The sequence below is a fragment of the Neopelma chrysocephalum genome, unplaced genomic scaffold (assembly GCF_003984885.1).
Source record: "Neopelma chrysocephalum unplaced genomic scaffold, ASM398488v2 Primary Assembly neopelma1_22, whole genome shotgun sequence".
NCBI lineage: Eukaryota > Metazoa > Chordata > Aves > Passeriformes > Pipridae > Neopelma > Neopelma chrysocephalum.
The window spans coordinates 23,278,409-23,300,867 of NW_020897689.1; the positions used below are offsets into that span (position 1 = coordinate 23,278,409).

Sequence of the window (22,459 nt, forward strand, 5' to 3'; positions counted from 1 at the left end):
AGTACTACCCCCCTCCTTTTCCTTCCCCCTTCCCCCTCCCCCGGCCCGCTCTCCCGCGAAAGCCGCGGTGGGCAGCCCCAGCCCGGCTCCCTGCGCGCCCGCTCCGGCGGCGGCAGCCCCGCACCCATGACCGCCCTCACCCCGAACTACCCCAAAATAAAGATGGGGGGGGTGTGTGGTGGGAATGCTGGGAGAGACCCCGACCCGAAACGGCCCGCGCGACCCAAACTCGCCGCATTGGAAAAGTTGCCGCCGCGCGACGCGGTGACAGCCCGCTGCGGCAGCCCCGCGGCCCGGCCCGGCCCGCCTCCCTCCATCCATCCCTCCATCCCTCCCTCCGCGGGCGCGGGCGGCAGCACCGCGGGCGCGGGCGGCAGCACCGCAGCCGCCCGCCCCGACAGCAGCGCTGCTCTTTTAAATAAACGACACACAAGTTGCGGGCTACCCCTCCTCCCCTCCCGCTCCGCGCCGCTCCCGGCCCCGCTCCGGTCCCGGCAGGCGGGCGAGGGAAGTTTCGGGGCGGCGGGCGGGGCGGCTGAAGTTCCCGGCGCGGGGCCGGAGTTGGGGCTGTGCAGGAATGTGGCGCCGGCTGTCACGTGAAGCGGCCCCTCGCCGCCCAGGGGGACATGTGCGAGGGGCGGCGGCGGGGGGGGGTAAGTAAATAAGTCCGCGCCTAAATACATAGTTAAGGAGAGCGCGGGGGTGGCGCTGGGGGGAGCGCACCTCGCAAGCCCCCGGTCGCAGGGACTCGTCCCGGACCCCCCGGAGGAGGCGGAGGGAAAGCCCGGGACCTGGAGGAGGACAAAGGGCGGCTTGTGTGGCTGTGGAGGAGCCGGCCGCATCCCGGCCCGGGCGCCCCCTCCTCCCCTGGCGGGCCCCTCGCCGCCACCCCTCCGCCCGCCGCGGCGCGGAGCGTCGCCCGCCCGAGCATCCCGCGCCCCCCGAGGAGCGGGCAGCCCTCGGCCGCCCCCCCTCCCCTCCCCTCAGGAGCTAGTGGCCGCCCCCCCGAGGAGCTGGGAGCCGCTGGGCGGCCAGGGGCTTCTCCCCGCCGGCGATCTGGGAAGGCGGCTGAGGGTGGCTGTCACCTCAAATAAACATCTCTGGATGGGCGCGCTCCTCCCGGGCCGGTCTGTACAGTGCAGTGAAGTTGAATAAAACCTGGGTGGCGTCAGGTCAGAACATCTATAAGTTGTCTACTTTTGGGGGGTAGGGCTCTGGAGGGGGAAAGGGAGGGCGAGAGGGAAAGGCCATCGGAGCTGAGGGCACTGGTGCGGCCCGGGGGACTGCCGGCGGTGACGAGGGCGCAGAGTCCGGCCAGCCCCGGCCGGGAGGTGACTCGAGCCGAGCCGTGGTGGGCAAAAGGCAGGCCGCGTTTCCTTCCCGGCTGGGCTGGCGAACACCAGGAGTTAAGTGCTTGGAAACCAGTGCAATTTCATAGTTAGAAAGCAGGAGCGGGGTCTGCTTTTATGGACTTGCACAGGAGGACCTGGCAAAAAGACTGCTCCCTTCCCTTGAAACAACTCTTTCCAGGAGTTCCCTTTTCAAAGTCTTCCTGTTGACTTCAGTGAGCTTTAGAGCAGGCTTCAATTCTTTTTTTTTCTTTTCTTTTTCTTTTCTTTTTTTTTTTTTTAACTCTCCAGATATTTTAAAAAGGAAATAAAGGGTGCCTTGAATTTACTGCTTTACCTGCTGCTACCGTCTGTATCTAGTTTACCGAAGTTTGTGCAGTTCAGTGGTGCTTTTGTTTGGCATCTTGTGAAGAACAAACGGGCCGCTCATCCCTTTACCTTTTAAAAATGATACCACAATGAAAGTTCTGTTGCTTGGGCGCGCGCTTATATTCTAAGCTTCCCAAGGAGGATTTATTTACCTGCGCATAAGACTTTCAGAGCCAGTAGGAGAGAGACCAATTAGCCATATTTGCAAAAAGATGCAGGAAAACTTTATTGAGGGGTAGTCTTAGACCTCCAAGTATTTAAGTGCAAAGGAATAAAGGTTCATTCAATTAATTGGCAAGTAGAGGAAATTGTTCTCCTGTTAGACATTGGACATGTTTCATTCTTGGTGATTTGTTACATGTGTTACAGAGTGAAGGCTTGTTTCAAATATCTTCCTGTAAACATCACACTTAATTTAAAACAAAAGATACAGCTTCCATTTTATTTGGAGGTATGGACTTTGCCTGCCTTATGTACCAGTCACCTGAGAATACCTAAAATGAGAAAACAGCAAGACTGTATGATTCAGATGGAGTAGCTTGGATTTGCTGTCCATAAACTACTGACTTAAGAAAACCACTTAATGTTCAGAATGGAGATGATAGAGATTTCTTTGCAGAGTCTTATTTACTATTTTTCAACTAAAACCAGGCAGTAAATCAATCATCATCTGTAATTATTGCTGCAGTAATTACCTTTGGGGAGTAGGTTATCATTCTTGGTGGCCTTTGTTCAAATATCTCTTTCATTTTCCCTGTTTTATTTTTCTTGAATCATGTCAGTTTCTGAGTGGATTAATAGTATTCTGAAAGCAGTCCGATTGTGTGATTTCTGAAAGGGCTAATAATGCAATTCATCTGAGAAGTTAAAAGATGCTTGCATAGACATAGCACTTAAATTCATGGATAAGAGTTTGCCCATCAATTATTACATCTTCATTTTTAGTGAACAAACAAAAGCTGTAAGTAAGGAGAATTTTGACTGTACCTCCAATGCAGTGCTTATTTAAATTCCTTATTTTTTAAGTATTACTGATTTAGTCAGTACAAAATGTATTTCTACAGATAAAAATAAACAGTATTTTAAATAGCTTATTTGAAAAACTATTCTTTGAATGTATGTAAATGAGTTATTTAAACTCATGAGTGCTGTTTTACATCTAAATAAAATATGGAGTTACATATTACATTTCCAATTTGTCATGTACTTAGCAACCCTTTCTGGGGGGAAGATATAAGAGATATTTTTGATATGTCTGTCACTTTTGATAACTTAATTTGGAACTTATATCTTAGGGGAATACTGATACAAGGCAGGTAAATACATTAAAACAAAATGACAATTGAGCTTTTTATATTGAATGCATGAAACTAATGTTCATCTGAAATGGTGGGTGTTAAGAACTCGCTAATGACTAAATTTCTTCTATTTCTTGAAATTACGCTTTTTTGAATTACCCTGGTTTCTGTTTGCATTCCTTTTTTTGTATTATTTCTCTCTATCTTTCCTATCTTTCCTTTTTGTTCTTTTTTTTTCTTCCTCCTTTCCTGTTTTGGTTTCTTGCCAACTTCAGTCTGACTGTCCCCCAGCTTTTGGTGAAGATTGCATCTCAGGTTTGGACCTAGGAAAGAAAATAGGCATGGCTAACATTAAATAAACCCACTATAATTTAAGAATGATAAAAACATTATTCCAAGAAAAAATAAGATTGTAATTATTTTCTGTGAAAAACACTGTCTGTGTGCAGGATACTGCAGATTTGTGGGGAAAAAAAAAAGGTCTCAAAAGGAGAGTAAATTGCTCAACTTTCTGAAAACCTGTAATTTGAATATCTTATTTTACTTTAGGAAGGAGGAATTAAAGTTCAACTGCCGGGTTCTTCCAGGCAGGGGTAGGATCAGTTGCATCAAACTCATCAGTCCTGACCTATATTTCATTCTACTGATTAATTTCTCCCATTTCCTTGGCTAGTTTCTGGGAAAAAAATCTATTCAGTATCAAAATCACCTAATGCATTCGGTGAAGGAGAGAGGTTAGCCAGAGAAAAGCAGGTGGGGAAAGAGAAGTCGGAGATATGATACCCGTGTACAAGCCCCAAAAGAGGCACTGTGCAAATGAAGGGTATTGAGGAAGGGCAATTGTTATGACTCCTTTAACTCCTAACACCTAAGGGCAGTGCCATTCCCTAAGTAGAACCATGCTAGAGACCCCCTTGATGAGAAAGCAAGGGTTGGGGGGGGGAGAGCAGCCTCTTTTATCTTGTTTGACTTGGCCATTTGAGTGGTAAACCTTGTTTTGTGACTTGACATGCTTTGGAGATATCATGCTTAGGTTACTGACTGCCTCCCCCCCTTCCTTTCTGGTTTATGAGGTTTTAATTTTGGGAGAGCTTGAGGTTTTTCCTTTGCCCTTACTACCAGCTTTTGATGAGAAAGTTTGTTTAGAAAAAAAAGTTACAAAAATATAGTCACTTGCAAAGAAAACCAGATATTCTTTATAAAAAAAATGAATGAAAATATAGTCCTACTAAATGTTAAACTCAGGTTTCTCTAAACTAAAGCCAGGTAATATTAATTATGCTAAAGTCACCTGTGAAGAATCACTGAAATGGCAGTTGTTAGATAAGCCATCACTAGGAAACTAGTACAGCTCCACATGTTTAGTAGAAGTGCTGATCTCTGAAAGTGATTTCTTTTTGGGAAAACAAAAAGTACTTTATTTTTACTTACAAGTTAATTTTTACTCATTGTAATTTTGTATCCTACATGCAGAAATAAAATTACTGAATGTTAGTTCCTAGAAAGATGAGAGGGAAGCATTCATCAGCTGTATTTTACATACCCATGCTCTGCTTAAAGAAGGCTTGTATCTTGAAATATTTTGCCAAGCCCAGAATGTCTCTTGAAGGTTTTTCCCTCTTTTTGAGGAAACCTAGGTACTCTTTCCATCCTGAATGAATTTGTAACTGCAACTCAATTCACGCAGAGTATCGGCAGACTAAGTGTACCTGTGTTTTGATGTGACTTGTTTCCTCATCATAGATTCCAAATGAAAGAATGTTTCTCATACAGAGGTGCAGGTTGTGTGGTGTAGTACCAAGGAAGGTAGAATAGTAGTGGATTAAAACAAAAATGTTACTAAATAGCAGCAATAGTTCAGAGAGAATTTGTCATTTGAATCCCCTTCCAACAGTAGCCTTTACATTTCTCTGTATCTGTCAACTATTTGAATGTTTATTCTCAGCCTCAAGCCTCCCTGGCTTCTAAATTGCATGGACTAGACTTGAAAGTCATGAGATTGTCTGCTGATTAGACTATAATCAATCCAGCATAAACAAAAACAGCAATTAGTATTGGCATGATTTCTGTGAACTTGACTTAAAGTTTCAGTATTAGCGGTCCAAAGAACTTTTTCTGAACGGGCTGTTTTCAGGAACTGTGTTATTTTGGCATCATCATTTTACAGGCAGGGAACAAAAAATTCATAAGATTCCATTTGGCCTGAAAAGCAAAAACATCTGTTTGATGCATGAGTGAATTGCTGGCTTCTATTTGGCCATCTAAAAAAGGGCAAAAATTAAGATACTGAACATAAAAGAGTACATGAAAAAAAACAAATTACAAAGAGGATTTAAGACTAGCATTTTTTATAATGCAGGCTATTTATAGTGTTCTCTTTTGGACTTGCCAAAGCATGCCCCAGCTTCTTTATGTATTAAAAACATCCGTAACAACAAAAACATCCCTAAACTTTAGTAATATTCATTGACTTTGGCAACGCATAGTGATATTGATTGTCTTGATTAGGTAGGATTGCAGTAATGCTGGCCAGTCCTTTCTGAGGCCAGCATGAGTTATATTGACCATCATTTCTGCTGCTCGGGATTAGAGACTATTAGGAGTGAACATCAAAACAGTTACTGGTTGTACTGCTAGTTTACAGAAAGGTGAAATCTTGTGACAAAGATAATATTAAGAGGTTTTGGTAACGCTGTGTGTTTGGATTGGTTTGATTTTGTTTTCCTGAGTTGCTGTTAACTTGTGTAACAAGAGGAGCTGTCAGAATGGAGGCACTTATCTAACATGTGTAGGATAACATTATCCACCATGATCTAAGATATCTTGAAAGGCTTTATGTTGCTCTATAATTCATTCTGTCTAATTTACAACTTGTTTAATTGGTCTCAATTCTTTGCTCTGAAACATGATGCAGTATTTTCAAACTTGCGCATTTTGGAAAAAAAAATTCCTTTTGAATAACTGTACATGAGGAAAAGATCTAGAAAAACTTAACATTTTGTGCAGACCATATGGATTCAATATTTTTTCCTGTGTAAAACAATGAAAATAAGATATTTGGAGGGTTTCTTTTTAGATTGAATAAAGTAGAGTATAAATGCCGATACCTTAAGACAACCTCTTAGTATTTTTTCCCAGCTCTATTTTAGAGTTTCCATTGGTTCCTGCAGGGCTACCTGAGCTCAGAATCAGTCCCATTTGGGGTTGGGAAAATGCACTATTTCACTTAAATCAGAACTGTGAGATATATATGTGCATATATATGTATTTCCCTGAAGGGACAACATACAGATCTACAAAGAATTTGGCCTGTTTTATTTGGTGCTGTAAAAACGTGCATGTCTGTTTTCAAATACATTTTGCAGCATGTTACTACAAAGCATTAAAGTTTTCCAGTTACTGTCTTTATAAAAGTTGGACAGCACAAGAGAGGCTTTTAAATACTTCTAAATCATAATGCAACATTTGGCATAGGATTCTGACAAAAGATGGATGTGCAAAGACCAAAAGAGGTGGTGAGGCTTGTTTTTGTTTTAATTTTAGACAGCTTGGGTTCTATTTCACCTCAAGTATGAGTAATTATGCTAGTTAAGCAATTATTAGAGATGAAAGAAATTCTGTTAGATATGAGTCTCCTAAACTTCAGTAGCTTTAGTTTTAGCCGGGATAATGATCAAGGAGTAGTTAGCCATATGCCTAGGGACTGTGCTGTAGCAAAAAAGATAGGGCTGATCTTTGGGGTATCCTTATTACAACATGTTATAATTAGCATTTTCATTCAACCCTCCTACTTTCCAAAAAAATCTGCTTTATATTCTTCTGTGCACACATTAGTAAAATTGCACAAAATTGCCCTCTTCCAGTGGATTTTTGAACCAGGACAGTTGTCTTCCATATTTAGAATATTAGTTAACACTGGTCATGCTTTTTTCCCCCCCACTTCGTGTTCCTTTAGTTTCAGACACATTTTTTTCCCTCTATACTGTGTAATTACTAAGAAAGAGACGGAGAAGATTATTTTCCGCCTCCTTTTCAGGATTTAGTCTAGGTTATACATGTTCTTCTGGGGGTGTGCACAATTGAGTCTTAGATTTTGCTTTAACTAGAGTGATGCTGTGCATGTCATATTGCAACTGTTCTTTGTGCAGTTGAATTCATATAATGTGTACTCAAAAGAGTTGTAGAGTTGTTACTTAAAATTCTACGCAATTAAAGCCCAATGAAATTTTAGATTTTGTGGGCTTGTTTTCATTGTGTTTTTTTCCTCCTCTTTTTGTCATGGGAGTAAGACAGAGGGATGTTTTTTCAGTAAGTGATTTGACTGATACTTTCACTTTTAACTAAAAGTGCCATTAGGTGCAATTTTTCTTTGGAAGGTTAGGACTTCTAGTCCTTCAAGATTTCTTGACGTTTTATATATACCTATTGGTATAGCAGCTTCCCCCCCCCTTCTTTAATTGATATGGGCTTGCTGTGGTTCTTGAAAAATACAGTATCAGTAACTAGTTAACTGTCTTACAAATATGGAAGCGCTAGTCATTAGTTAAACAGTTGAAACAGAACACCTTTTTGTCCCAAGGACAAATGGATGGAATGTTGATAGTGTGGATTATCAGTGTTTTCCCTCTGTCCCAAACCCCATTTTTGGAGAGCTTATTCTCTCATGCAAGGCAATAACCTAAAACAGGAATTTTGTCCTTACTTAACACAAATGCAAAACTGATCTCCTAGCTTCTTATACAGATGCTTGATGTTCCAGTGGAGTGTGGAAAAGCTAGAGCACTTCTAAGTCTAAATGTCCTGGTTAACTGTACAATAGATGGCTTTTGTATACAGTCCCTGAGACTTGTTGTACCCATACTATTTTTAGGTTGTGTTTTGCTGGCAAAATATATTTCAAACAATGAATTTGTTGATAATTGATTCTCTAGTTTTATTTTTCTGTTGTTCACTTTTTTTGGTGACATGTCAAGTTCAACTTCTATTATTGATTCATTCACTTCTTGAAAGGAACTTTAAAAACAAAAATAAAATATTTGCTGTATTGCTGGACTAGATGATGTGATGTAGTGAGACAGTGTATTTGGGAAGACTGGGCTATGCTTTGATCAAGAAAACTTTCTCTGGCACCAAATTATGATGGCTGGGGTTTTTTTTCAGAGTCAAGTGAATTTCTAACTTTGACAGTGAAGTCAAAGGAGTAGGAAGGAGGAGGGGGTGGGGAAGTTAATTATTTTCCACCTCCAAAGAATACAATTGTGAGGAAGGAACTTTCTGATTCACTGGTTCCAGGACAACAGGATGTCAAGATCCATGCTTAATGTAACGTTTTCACTCTGAAGATGGGAGGAGGAAATGGGTTTGTATTGGTCTCTGTGTGCAACCACTGACTGGGAAGGGTTTGTGTTACGTGACTTAGAAGGAGCTAGAGCATAGGAACAGATTAGGTTTGCAATTTCTGGTGAATCTGTTGAGTAGAAGGCATGCTTGTCAGATGCAAATGTAAATCTGTGAAGAAAGGTCAGAAACCTTTAAGGTTGGGTACAAAAAAATAAGGGCTTGCATACTGCAAGACATTAGTGCAGACATGGCTTAGTTTATAGGTGACTGGTTGCCTAGTGGGATAGTCACCTTGCACCAGGCTCTTGGACTCTTTATATAATTTACAGGTGGTTAGGTGTTTATGAATGTTGTTGAGTAGGAACTACTTTAAGGAGACATTAGGAAAAACTCGGAAATAATAGTGTGTCTTAGCTTCTCCCCTATTCTAGACATGGGTCTCTCAGTGCAATAGGATATCTTACAGCAATCACTTATCTGACACAACTTTTTGGAGACAAGGGAATAGGTTCCTTTCCTCCAGGTTAGAAGAAACTGAGGTGGTGTACTGCTGCTCTTCCTCTCCCCTTTGCTGAAGAGAGAAAATTATTTGCTCTGCTAAAATGTTAGAGGCAGGGGTTCTGTTCTGGGCTTTGTCTAAAGGTGTTTGAATCTGTATCTCACTGGGAGAACATCAGTCATTACATAGCAGCATATTGTGCTATGAGTGTGAGTTGCCCTGTTATTTTTGTCGATGAAGTTTCCCTTTTCAAAAGTGTAATTAAGTATTTGTTGGACAACAGGGTGACAAAAAGCATTCATACATGAGACTCAGGGCTCTAAAGGCTTGAGTACTATGAAGAAAGAGAAAACGCGGGTCGTAATCTGCCAGGTCTGCAATATTTCTTCTGATGAATTATTTCAGTGAAACTAGAACTGGAGTCCACATATCCCACTTGCCATGTGAATGCCCTAACCACAAGGATAAAGTATCATCCTAATTCTCTTTCTTTCTAGTTCAGTGAATATTGTAGATGAGATATGGCAGCTTCAACAGCAATGAATGAGTGCACCTCAAGTCTGAGGGTAAGTGCTCTTTGTTAGGAAGCTCACGGTGTGAGTACAAATCCTTCTGACAGAGGAGAAAGTTCAACTGGTGCCACCCACATCCTGGGTGAGTGATCTAACTAGTGGGTGTGGGCAAGAGGGGGAAAGGAAGATGTGTTTCAACCCAAACATTTTCTGCCAGTGTCTTGCAGTGACCAGGGAAGGGTATGTGAACTCTGAAGAACCAGCCCATAAGATGGCATTCAAATCCAGGGCAGGCAGGAGAATATTTAATCTTCCACTGTCCAGCAGTGGTGGAGCTTCAGTTTGATTTCAGCATTGGGCTGCACAGCAGTGAGAAAGCTTTGATAGTAAAACCATAGGTACTGCCTGACCTGAGTAGTATCTGAGCAGAACTGCTGGCAATTTAGATGCAGTGTCCCTGCACAAGTTTTTTGGCTTCTTAGCTCATTTGTGGATATAGGCCATATAGCTGTTGTACACGATAGAAAGTCATCTAGAATAGAGCAGAGAATTTGAGGGATCAAAAATAAACTTATAAAACCCTGGACAATAGATGGAGATCTTTGGTAAATCAGGGATAATCTCGGTTGAAAGGAGATAGGTTTTTGGTGTTTTTTTTTTTTTTTTTGACTCAGATAAATGTATGTCTTCAGGTAATAGAGCTAAAGCATGCAGCTGTATTTTGTTTTGGTACTAGAGCAGTGTCAGACAGTCTAAACCCCTCAATTTAAGTGTCTTATTTTAGTCACATAAATAAATGACTTAACTTTCAAAGGCAATGATCATCTACAGAAACCTTTACTGTAAGTCCTCATAGCCCTTCCTTACATCACCTGTCTTCAGACTTGTGTAATATTGGTTACTTTGAGGTTCTGTGAGCCATGTATCAGCTGGATTCAAATCGCTCTCTCTTGCTGAGTTGAGACTTTTGTACAAGACAGTGTTTAATGAATTCCCTGTTTTCTAAGCAAAGTTGAAAATACAGGTCTGTAGGAGTATCAGAAATTCTTATTTATGTTGCTCTGAGTAAGAAAGCTTAGGTGATACATAGCTTCAGTGTACTGAGTGGAATCTGAATGTGTTCATGTTAAGTACTGGCTTTGGTAATTAGGCTTAAAATTTTTCTTAGCCTCCTAACTTCTGTTTCCACCCAAAATGGACTGGCTGCCCACAGTCACATTGTCAGGAATGGAGGTGGAGTACTTGATCCAAGACAGGCAAAACAGCTGAAAGTCTTGACCCTGATACTAAGAATTAACTCCCAGAGAGATTCCCTCTTGCTTTGTTAATTCTCACCGTGGTCCTCTGTTTGACTCAGAGATCTATTATAATCTGTTACATTGCATGCTAGAGTCTTAGGGATGTCTGAAATTTACCTGTGGTTTATAAAAAGCTCTAAGATTCTTTGGAGAAAAGTACTTTTTAAAATATAACATTATTAGTTTACTTAAACAATAGAAATATGAGTGTGGTTTAACCTTGTTCAAGGATGCATGGAGGCAAAGTTAGCATTCTGGGCAGGATTAATTAATCTATTACCTCAGCTATCCAGAAAAAGATATCCCCTCCAGCTTTGGGGTTTAGAATTATCCCTCTGCTGCTGGAAAGAGCATCTTCTGCCTTTTCTGCACATAGTGTTATGTAAAACTGGACGTCTTTAGGCTGTCACATTTGGATGCTGTCATCCTTGAGATCAAGGGTTGGAAGAATATCCAAAGGATTTCTTAAGCATAATTTCTTTCCACTTAAGTGTATTTATTACTTTTATGCTTATGTGCTGCCTAGGAAAATACTTTATTTTAGCATAAGAATAATATTTTCCAACCACTGCAGTTTAATTGGGAACTCCTAATTCAGTCTTTCTACAAGAAGAACATTAGGGGAAAAAACAAAAACCCAAGCTCAGTGTTGGGATAGCCTAAAGAGAGGAGTGAAAAATATGAGTGCTATGAGGACTTTGTCTTCTGGAAAAAGCAAATGCAAGACTAAAGAATGCTTTATATAACAGAAATCTTTTAAGGAAAATAATTTCCAGTGTCAAGAAAATATTGTTACAATGGTGGGGGGGAATAGAAATAGGAAAGGGGGTATGTCACAGCACAAAGGAAAACAAATCCAACATATAAATATTCATGCATATGATTAATTGGATTTTTTTAAAGTTGTGGCTACACACAGAACTAATTTTCAATGGAGTTCTGGAATGTAGATATTTGAAGTGTTAATATGCCAATGCATTTCTTTTTCCAACTCTTCTAGCTCTAAAGTCTTTGGGAAGATATACATTTGGCAGTCAAATTGGTAATCAAGTTCTGGCTAGTAGCTGATAGACGTGAATTGATGCTAGGTGGAGTTGTTCAGAAAACAGTATTTTCTTAGTAGTTCTGTACTTTTATGAGTGACAATTGTCTTAAAGGCCATTATGAAGCATTCTGAAATGGTTGTTGACTTCCAGGAGTCACCCACTGAATTGCTGCTTACATGTGGCATAGCCAAGTGTGAAATCCTGTGCTTGCATAGGCTGGCCAGAAGAGTCTAAAAGGTGAGTCTTAGAGTGCCAGTGGCACTTAGGGAGAGAAGGTGTAGCCCTAGCAGATGATTCATGGACATGTGATCCTACATTTAATATTTCTCTGTAACTTCTTTAATTTCAGTTTTGTATCCTGACTGAAACCTTGTAGAGACATATTTCCACAGCACCTTATTGCAAGGTGTGAAACATCTTCAAAATCCATTGACTTTAATAGATTTAGAGGATACTGAACACCCTCTGCAACTGGCTCTTAAATTTGCCTTCTGCTATATGATTAATCTGTCTAATCATACTTAATATCTACCTGTAGATGGTGTCAGTATGAATGTCCTCTTGGTTTTTATGTGGCCATGAGGAGAAAGAAAAAGAAAAATTACTTCCAGAAATTACAGTCATTTGTAGGTACTGAAATAATGGCACACACGTTTTATTTCTGTTCTGTTTCGGTAACTCGGTAAATTGTGTATTGATTATGCTAATACAGCTAGTGTCTCTATTACTTGTCTGCAGAAATTATTCACACATGTAGATTGAAGATGCACTTGGCAAAGTTACCATCCTAAGAAAAAGGCTTTTGTGCAAAGATGGCTTTAAATTGAATTACTAATCATATGCTAATGGATGTTTATAGATCAAGTATTGAATTGTAGGAGATGCAAAGTGCAAGTTAAAAATATATATTCTAAACTTCCTATCCCAACAGTCATAGTTGTTATATTAGGTTTGTTTGCACATCTCTCAAGGAATATGTTTTAGGAAGGGATAAATCAATAGCAATCTATTTTTATAGTTTATTTGGGGATATGTGGCTTCTCCTGCTTTGTTTAACAAGCTGAAAAGAGGCTCGGGCAATTGGGGCGGGTTTTTTTTTCCTTTTTCAAAATTTATTAATCTACCTAGATTTGAAGAAAATAGAATTTTTCAATTATCTTTTGCTTTTATTTTATTATGGTTTGTAATAGATCAGAAACCATAAATCTTAGCCAGAATTCTCCAAAAGGCATTCCTTTCAGTGAAAATGTGCTTTTCCATGTATCTAATTTTATCCGTTTCTTTTCTGTACAAGATTTTTCTGGGCATCAACCAGAAATTACTTGTGCTCTTCCTTAGGGTGCTAAATCTACAGATTAACTTTTCAGTGAAGAGGAATCCTGATTAGTCAGTAGAATATGAATGAGATTTTGCAAGCTAGAAAATCTGTGTATATTTTATAGTAACTTTATAAAGTAATCTCCCTCCTTTATCAGCTAGCCATGTGTCCCGTGAACAGACTTTAAGCAAAAGGGGTGAAATCCTCAATGATCAGCAGGTGTTGCTGTAGAGCAGTCAGGAGATTAATTGTTTTTGGGACCTCTATATCAAAATTCCCACAGGTTTTCCTCATTGGCTGTCCTTGATGGTTCTACTTGATTTGTTGGGTTGTTTTGCTTTTTTTCTTTTTTTTTTTTCTTCTTTCTTTAAAAAGGAATAATTGGTCTTAATGCTGATGTTCAAGCAGCCTAAGCATGAGAGGTGCTCTGAACTGAAACCAGGGTTTGCCTTGGACACTGGCTGTACAAAAGCTGAAATGTCCTAACCTCTCACATGGATACAACTTCAGTTTAGATAGAGATTATTTTTTTTAATTTTTTTTCAGTAAAATTTTAAAATCTGGTATTTGTCCAAACCACAAGCTTTTATAGTTGGAGATAGAATTGACATGATGGAATTCTCTTTTCCCTTACTGAGATTTTTTTTTTTTAATTGCTCTCAAGAAGCCTGGTGCCACAATTGTGGTGATCTGATCCTTTCTCGAAATTTTATTACTTGGGGGTTCCTGTTTGTTTTGTTTCTCAAGAGTTACCCTGAGAAAATATATAGTAAGAAATTGATCATTCATTGTTTTAAGGAACACATAAGTCAATTGAGAAACACTTCACATCTGAAAAAACAAGTGACCCGTGGCCATAAACACACAGTTGCAGGGACAAGGAATATTGTTGCTTTTGTGACAACATTGTTTAAGATGTATCTAGAAGTGCTGTTTAGCAGTAACATCACTTACTCCTATTGGATTCAGAAGGAAGGTATTGTTCTACTTTCCTGAGGCCTCTCCTTCACTGGTGGTCCATGACTTTGTTACATAGAATTCATCTTTCCTTATGCTAGGATGTGGTATATGCTATAATGAAGATGGGCATCCCTGTATACAATTGCAGTCCTAGAGTATCAATAATTTTGATGTTTGAATTAATGACTGCATACATGCTACTGTTTTATTTCCATATCATCCTTGTAGCTTTTTTAAGTTGCATTTCATGCTAGTGCTAGAGAAATGTTTTTGGTTAGCAAAATTTAAAGCATCTGTTTATATAGATTCTGTTTAGAGGTGCTTTCCTCTTCTGAAAGAAAATGGTGTAGTTAATGTTTAAGGGAAGTTGACTGCATGTCACACTACCTTTTGTAGTCAGGTGAGTTTACAGTGGTCTGAAGAGCTGAAATAGCACTGAAGTTTTCAGAATCTGGCTGTGGAAAGGTGTTAAGTGCTAATCAAAAGCTTATCTGATGCTACCAGCTGTAGCTTACTTAATGTGAGGAATACCCCTGCTAGTTGGAGGAATGAGCTAACTTAATGCAAAGCAAAATGAGATGCTATTTTGTAGGTGATTTGTGCTAATGCTAAGATTTCCTTAATTCAGTGGGTTTCGTGGAGTTGTTTTTTTTTTTCCTTTTATTGTATTTCCCCTTAAATATGGTTTTAATTTTCCTGACAAATATGTTAGTCTAGTAGACTATTATTAGCATGTCTTTGTGCCATGGCCTGTTGTGACCTACTTGGTACTGTTGTGACTGAGAATCCTTAAAGAGATGAACATCAGTTTAGAAAGATGCTAGCCACAGAGTTAACTGCCTTTATACTTGTTTCCTTTTTTTAGTGCAGTAAAAACATAGTGGTCAGCCTTTGTCAAAAGCAAACCTCAGTTCTCACAGAATTTTCAGATCCCAAAATAGCAGGGAAGTTGTAAAATGTTTGGTTTCACAAGGCATATGCTGTCATGTTTTCATGGTACAAAATTGCGTACCTGGAAACAATTTGTTAGGCAGTATCCATGTTTCTTTTTTCCATTTTAAGACATAAAAATGTTTGGTGTAGCTCTCAGTCAGCAGCGTGAAACTGAGTACATTTCACTGTGCAGTCACTTTTCAGGAGCAGCGAGAGATTCTGGTACTGCAGCTGGTGGCAGTAGACATTCAGGACAGAAAAGCAGAAAAAAACGAACTCTTGCATTTCAATTTGCATACTCTTACAAATGGAGATCTTGTTTACTTCTCAGCAGATAGCCACTTGGGAATCAGTTATTGAAAAGTTCATGTTTGGAGACCTCAATTCCATCTTGAAACTTAAGAAATTGCAGAGTTCTTAAACTGCTTTTCTGGACTGAGTTGTGACATTTGTCATGGTTGAGGACAGCTGATACATCTACAACCCTTAATAAGGTTGATCAATAGGTGCTAATGACCAAGGTGAGTTTCCTCTTGAGGGGTGGAAGAGTGGACTCATTTCCAGTTTTAGAGCTGTTCTTGAGAACCTTTTATGGAAATAGATCAACAGCTGATGACAGACACACACTGAGTCAGGTTGGGCTGCTGCAGATGTTTCCCTGGGGGCTTTCAGGGGGTCATAAAAGATGGTTGGTTTTTTTGGTTTTGTTTTCTTTCTTTTTTTCTTTTTTAAAAACTATATGGTAGTTGTATTCATTATTTTTCTTGCTTTATTAATGAATCTTACTGATCTGTGCTGCCTCAGTGAAAAATCCTCCTAAATAGGTTAGTTTGCGTTTGACCACATGTTCCCCAAAACTCAGCTTTTCATGAGCTTTTCGGACTGCTTTCTTTGTCTGTCTAGTTTGCTTTAGCTGGGAGAACCGCTGGGATGGCTGCTTCAGAGTGACAAAACAAATCATACAGTATTATCACAGCTGAGGTACTGGTAACATTGTGGCTGCAAAATACAAGTTCAACTGAAACAAGCAGCTCATAAAATTGTATTTTGTGAAATACTTGACTGACTCCAGGGCTGGGGAAACTTATATCAGATCTCTGTAGATGACAAGGGTTTGCTTACTAGCCACAGCTCTGGGAAGGAGATAAAGATTGTTTAGAGTCCTCCAGAGATTGTACTTGACTCTTTCTAATATATGCACTGTGTTACAAGTTTCTGGTGTCCTAAGAGTGTCCTTATGAAAACTGGTGTTTTTTTTCTAGAAACTCAGATTCTAGAAACAACCAGTTGTATGAAGCCTTGGGGTTGGCGGAGGAGGAAAAGAGGTACCTGTGGAGTGTGTATATGTATCTCTTCTTTTGCATATATGTCTAGATTTATATGTGACCCTACGTGTTGCACTCTCTTGTCCCAAGAACCAGGAAAAATACCTCAAATCTTTGGACTTTAACTCAGTTGCATGATTATTTTTTGAGGTCTGAATTCTTGGGAGTGGAAATGCTGCAGAAGTACAGTCTTTCCCCTTTCAGCTTTTTCCCCCGTGGAGGGAGAATGAATTCTTTTCTCTCTGCTGTTCTCTAACTCAAAGAGTTTGGTCTTTGGGAGAATAAAAAGGAAATGGTTCTGCCTTTTAGCTCTTCCCTTACTTTTGCTTTGGGAGAGTCAATCTTACTTAGGCATAGTATCAGAGCATATGAGAACAGCGCTCTCTAATTTTTCAAAGTAGCAGCAGAATGGCTCTTGTTAGGTTCACTCACCCAACAAGTTTTGAATAGTGAATCTGACAAGAATTGTATTGTTTTTAGTTCTACTGCTCTGGAAAGCTGTGAGCCAAGGGAAAGATGCTGGCATGGTGTATACAGTAAAACAGCATGGGGTTAGTTCTCCTTTGCAAGGCTGTCTGCACTGCTGAGATGTTTGCTACTGAATATAGGATTATTATTATTTTTTAAAGCTTATGTATGAATTAGCACACACACCTCTCCCATCTGCCAGGAGAAGGCTTTCTCTTATCTGTGTGGAGCAAGCAGAATGTTAAAGCCCAGATTGTTCTCTCATTTAGTTCCATAATCAAATACAGTAAAGTGCATTGAAGACAAATATCCCAGAGGAAATTCGATTTGTTTTTTTTAAGCCATGAAAATGATTTGATCACTCTGTTCTCAGATTTGTAGCTTCCATACAGCAATGTATTCTGTCTTGGTCTGGTCTACACTTTCGCACTTTGCAGTGCAGCTTTTCTTGCCTGTCTTGTGCAAGCATTGCTGGCTTTCAGAACTGAGGCTGGTGTAAAGATGCTAGAAACACTTGAGCTACCTACCTAACATCTTTTTGTGTTTGTTTTGTTTTTGTTTTGTTTACCTTTTTCTGACAGTAGAAGAAAATGAAACAGAGGACCATCAGGCAGGTGTGGGACACCCAGCCGCACAAACTGGTAATGCTGAATTCCTTCATTAGTGCTTGCTTACCATTTGACAACAGTGTGAGGGATTTTTGTATTGGGGTGTTTTTGCAATGCCTGCACTCTTCTTTCTCTGTTTCAGCTTAAAATGCATTCTTGGGGCTTGCAATGGAAAATAACATTCCTCTCCCGTTACCTTTCAATTTCTCACAATTAGAAATTCTGCCTTTTGTAGGTCAGCCAGCTGAAAGTGAGATGCTTCTAAAGTGCAGCATGCTTTTCCTTTTTTCTCTTTTTTTTTTGTTAAAAATAATTCTTCTCTACATTCCCCATGTAAAACACCACTCTATGCCATTTCAGATAAACTTGGTTATTCATTCCACTTAAACTATTTTTGTATTTGTAAAATATGTGCATAAGGGTAAATTCTTTTAAGATGTTTGTATCATTTCTTACCAGTCAGGGATTAATTAAGGGCTCCTTAAAATTAAGTCAGTGAGACTGTGTGGAAAAACTGTTGTTTGAGTCAGGATCACAGGGATAAGTATTGTTATTAATGATGAAGAAATAATCATTAATTTCCAATAACAACAAGGACTCTTTTATTCTCTAACATGGTTCTGAGAATGCAAGAAATAATTTGTTTCTGTCTTTGGTAATGGTTCCACCAAATTTTATCTGAAGAGAAAGACTGACTCATCTGAATAGTTTTATTCATTCAGCTGAGGTCACCTTTTGGTGTAAGGGCTGGCTCCTTAAGGATATTCCTCGAAGGCTAGTCATCTCTGAATATGTGTAGATAATTTGTCTGAGAGCAGTTGGAGTTATTCCTCTTATGAAGGTGAAGAATGCAGTTAATTTTTTCTTCACTTAGAAGACTTTATATTTCTCTTGTATATATGTCCTATGGGTTTGTGTTTTGTGCCTTTTATAGGTTCTAGTGGCTTTGTGCATAAACTAGATTGTCTGAAAAGAGCAAATAAAAGTGAGGGAGTTCTTTGCCTTTTTAATGGCAAATTTCTCAAATGCTTCTCAATGTACATATGTCTCCATTTAGCCATCTGCAAACTTGAAAAAAAACCCCAATTTGTACTGCCGTAGACACATGAAGTTGAAAAATAGACAACTGCAGAACTGGAGATCGATATGTCAAGGAATGGCTGCTTTTCTGTATTTTCTTAAAAATAAGTCTCCATGGTTAAGTTGTCTTGGTAATTATTTATTTCCCATCATGTCCTGTGTTGTTCTCTGTTTGTTTCTAGGCAGGATTTTGCATTCTGTTTTTCTCTATAGCAAGAATGCAGTGCCGATATTAAATACAAAAAACCTTATGATAGAGCAAGCAGTACAGAAGGCCCGCACTGTGTACACACTGCCAGAAGTTTTTATAGTAATACTTTGTATCTAAGCTCTGGCTCTAACCATTAAATGTGCTTTTTATAGAGTACCAAGTTATAATGTAGTGCAGCTACGGCATATTAATCTTACTGCAGAGATTTAATGAGGCAGTTGTTTTGCGATGGACACTATTGGGAGCAGAGAGCGACAGAGTTTTACTTTACCACTGAGCTGAAGAAATATTCCTTGCCTGGTAATAATTATAACCACGTGATCTAAGTTTTCCTTTCTTTTGCCAGCACTTTTCCATGCAGAAGTGGCTTGGAAGGAGGTCTACTGCAAGACAGTGAAATGGATTGGAAAGGAGGCTGTTTTCTTGGTAGTTTGATGTTTTAGTTGTGATTATCTATGGATCCTTGCAACATAGACAGAAATATGTAAGATGAGTTTCAAGAATATAGACAGTCTTTGCCAGTCCACTGAGATGATTTTTAGATATTCATTACTTTTACTTGACTTTTATATGGGTTATAAAAAGTAAATGTGGTGAAACCTCATTTTTACATGGGCAGAATAGAATTTCTGCTGGTTGGCCTTAAACCGCTCCCACACTTGAAATTAATTGAAGTCCATGGCTTTATTGCCTCCAACGCTTTTAAGCCAATGCAATTTTTCATTTTCCCCAAAGTTGCAGTTTTATTAGACCAAGTTACAGCAATAACATCCCTTATGAGAAGGAGGAAGAAGGGAAGGGGAGAACCACCTGCCAGGGAACATAGTAATGAGAAAATCATGCTTCTTTTAATTTCCATTTATAAATAGTGTTAACATAATCAGGAACAGAAGACAACTGTTCTTTCTCTTATTTTTTTTAAGGTGCCTTAATAGGCTGAATTTATTTCTGTTCCAAAAAATTAACCTTCCTTTCCCTACTAGATAATTTTCAATGGTATCTGCAGGTGGAGACGATGTATATGTGTTGTTGCTGATGTGTATTGAAAAATTTCAGTTGGTGCGTGGGCAGCCTCTGAAATAGGACAGGGAAGTCTCTGGAAATTATGACAATGGTATTTGCAGATGTTGGGAAAAGTAATCTTACTATGAAGACCATCTTTGTTGAGGAAATTGTAGCTGTGATTGTTGCAGATACTGGGGAGAAAGAAATGTGGGAGATGAATGACATTTGCCCTGAAGTCTATAGAAGAGCATGAGCTTTGAACAAGAGGTTAAAAAGAAAGTACAGATGAATGAATGCATATTGCATTTATAAAATGTTTTCTTCTAGTCTTTCAAAAGAGCTACTCAAATAAGGCAGCTTATCCTCAATTTAAGTAACTATTTAAGATTAGACCAGCTCTTGATGGAAGATATTTGTTGTTGCCACAGAAAAGCTATCTATTCACAAAACGTCCAAATGATATTTACTCTCTTAAATATCTCTTTATTTTGATGGTGACATCTCTTCACAGAAGCAGATCACAGTGGAAATGCATTCGTTGAGAGGGGCTGAGACTGCCAGAACTCATTTCACAAAGCTGTCGTAGGCTAAACTTGAACCTAGGTCCCAGAGGGTTCCACTTAAGTGTTGACCTAAAAACAAATGTGCCAGTTGGCTAGAGCATGTATTCTAAAGTTGCAGCAGAAGGGAATAAGCTTGACTGACTTCTGTCCCTGTAGAGTTTATATCTGCAAATGCAGAAGGAGAAGCAAAACATTATTAGCCTTAAAATGATTCTAATTTTAATAACTGGTCGCTAAGTCTGAAGCTTTAAATTGAGCAATTCTTTAGGCTTTTGTGCACTAAGGAGTGCATATGTGCCTACATGTGTGTGTGTGTGTGTGTATTGCTGAATTCCTGTAAAATGCGTTTCTGAATAGTAAGTCTTGAGAATTCCCTCCCCTCCCTTTTCTTTCCTTCAGCATTGTACTTAAAGCAGTCAGACACTACTCTTATTTTAAAACAAACAGGTTTGTAAACTTTATGTGCAGCATTTAAATACTCGTGTTAAAATTCAAACCCAGTGCCCACATTTCCCTGAGTGCTCTCAGTTTTATGAGATGAAACTGGGACTTGAGCTGAACAACTAATAGTATGCAATGTGCACATGCTGCCTTCCAACAAGTGTTTAATGATGTTGGGGTCAGTTTGAAATAGTTAAGACAATTATTTAATTTTCCAAACTGCTTAGAACCAGGTGATCTCCTAACTGCTTTTATTAATCTTTGAAAATACCTTGGAAAATGAAGTGGTAATGGAAGTTATTAGATTTAGAGCATTTAATAATGGCTAAAATGACATAAGGTCTTTTTATTTAATTAGCATCCCTTTTTTGGTTTGTAAATTTGCAGACTACTCTTCTACTTGGAAGTAGCAGCCCAAGTGGAAATTTCCACTCTTGAAAGAACCTTGTGGATGTAATTTGTCATATAAGGACTCGGTGTATAGGCATGGCTTTTGCACGGCAAATACATTTTTGTCTTCAGAATGTGTTTTTTACTTTTAAAAATTAATCTGGTTTCTCTCTGTAATATAATTCTCTTAAAAATAAATTCTGCCCTTTACCCCTGTCAAAGAAATTCCTTGGTTTTGATCACAAGCCACATGGCATGAGAAAGACTTCCTGACATGGGTCATTTCCAGTTTTTGCTTGCGGGTCCATCTGTGTTTGCACAGTTGAAGGGCAGGGTGCAGCAGTGTGGACCAAAGGATGCAGAGAGATGATGAGAGCTCTGACCTTGGTTGTGGGCAGCAAGAAATACAGGAATGGCTGTGCCCACATTACTGTAGGGTGCTGAGAGAGGATGTAAGAGTGATTTAAAGTGGAATCACCTTCCTACTTCTCCCCACCCCTTCATCACTGTAATATGAATTTAATGTTGGCATGTTCTAGTTTCTTTCCTTCCAAGGAGTTGTGCGTGATCCTAATCAATTGAAATGCCAAATAAGGTGGATTCACAGATACCACCTCTTTGTTCCCCTGGCCAAGAAGCCTACTCCTGGTTAGTCACCCACTTGGCTAAAGAGCACAACATCTTAAAATGTACTTGCACAATCTCCTGTTATTATGTGAGTTTGTCCCTGTTTTCTAAAATGACTTATTTCAGTCTCAACTCTCTCAAATATCTAAAAGGAAAGATGAGGCAGCCAAAGCAGAAAAGGGAAAAGTGGTGAAACACTTGCATTCCTTTTGCTGGAATGTACTCAACCATTTTTCTTCTTCATTTCACTTGTTGTACTGTGGTTCCCAAGGAAAAACACAGTTAAGTGCCAGCTTGCTTTATTAGGGAAGACAGATTGTTTTATTTCTGTCTTTTGAAGGAAGCTTTTAGTAAAGTGGGCAAAAAGTCAGGAGTAGTTAAAGCTGCTCTGATCCTCCTCATAGGAGGAAAAGTTCTAGAGTATGCATTATCACACTGTGCTGGTCATCTGCAGAACCAAGGCAGTGCAGCGACCTCTGTGGTGTCTCTGTGCGTAGGGGGTGGTGGTGAGACTGCATACTTCTTCCAGTTTAGAAGCTTCAACTGGGCTCAGGACTGCTGATCTGAGGCTGGAGCTATCCTGTTATCCCCAGAATGCCTGTTAGCATGTCAAACAGACAAAGCTTTCCTTGTGGACTCTTTAGGTTTTACAATAATTAGTTTCCAGTTTTCCATGATCTGGTGAACACAGGAGCTTGATTTTTTTTTAAGTCATACACAAGTTCAAAGCATGTGTAGCATTTTGACCCAGGGTATAAGCTTTCCAGGACTTTGTTTGCGTCAAATAGTGTGGTGATGGAGTATTGGAGTGGGTTGTAA

The 22,459-nt window shown here is 39.4% G+C and overlaps 1 protein-coding gene across 7 annotated transcripts in view; it reads left to right on the forward strand.

Annotated features, from left to right (window-relative positions):
• Window positions 1–22,459, forward strand: part of ZNF521 (zinc finger protein 521) — a 229,379-nt gene that overhangs the window by 1,326 nt on the left and 205,594 nt on the right. For 2 of the 7 annotated variants that reach the window (XM_027675045.1, XM_027674990.1), the window contains exons 3-4: window positions 16,185–16,247; window positions 17,297–17,356. The exons of 2 other annotated variants lie outside the window; for them this stretch is intronic. In XM_027675045.1, coding sequence (XP_027530846.1) covers window positions 16,185–16,247; window positions 17,297–17,356 — 123 coding nt within the window. Of the gene's footprint in view, window positions 1–1,152; window positions 1,173–16,184; window positions 16,248–17,296; window positions 17,357–22,459 lie in introns of those variants that run through there. 3 more of the 7 variants (XM_027674999.1, XM_027675036.1, XM_027675009.1) reach the window with 3 other exon arrangements.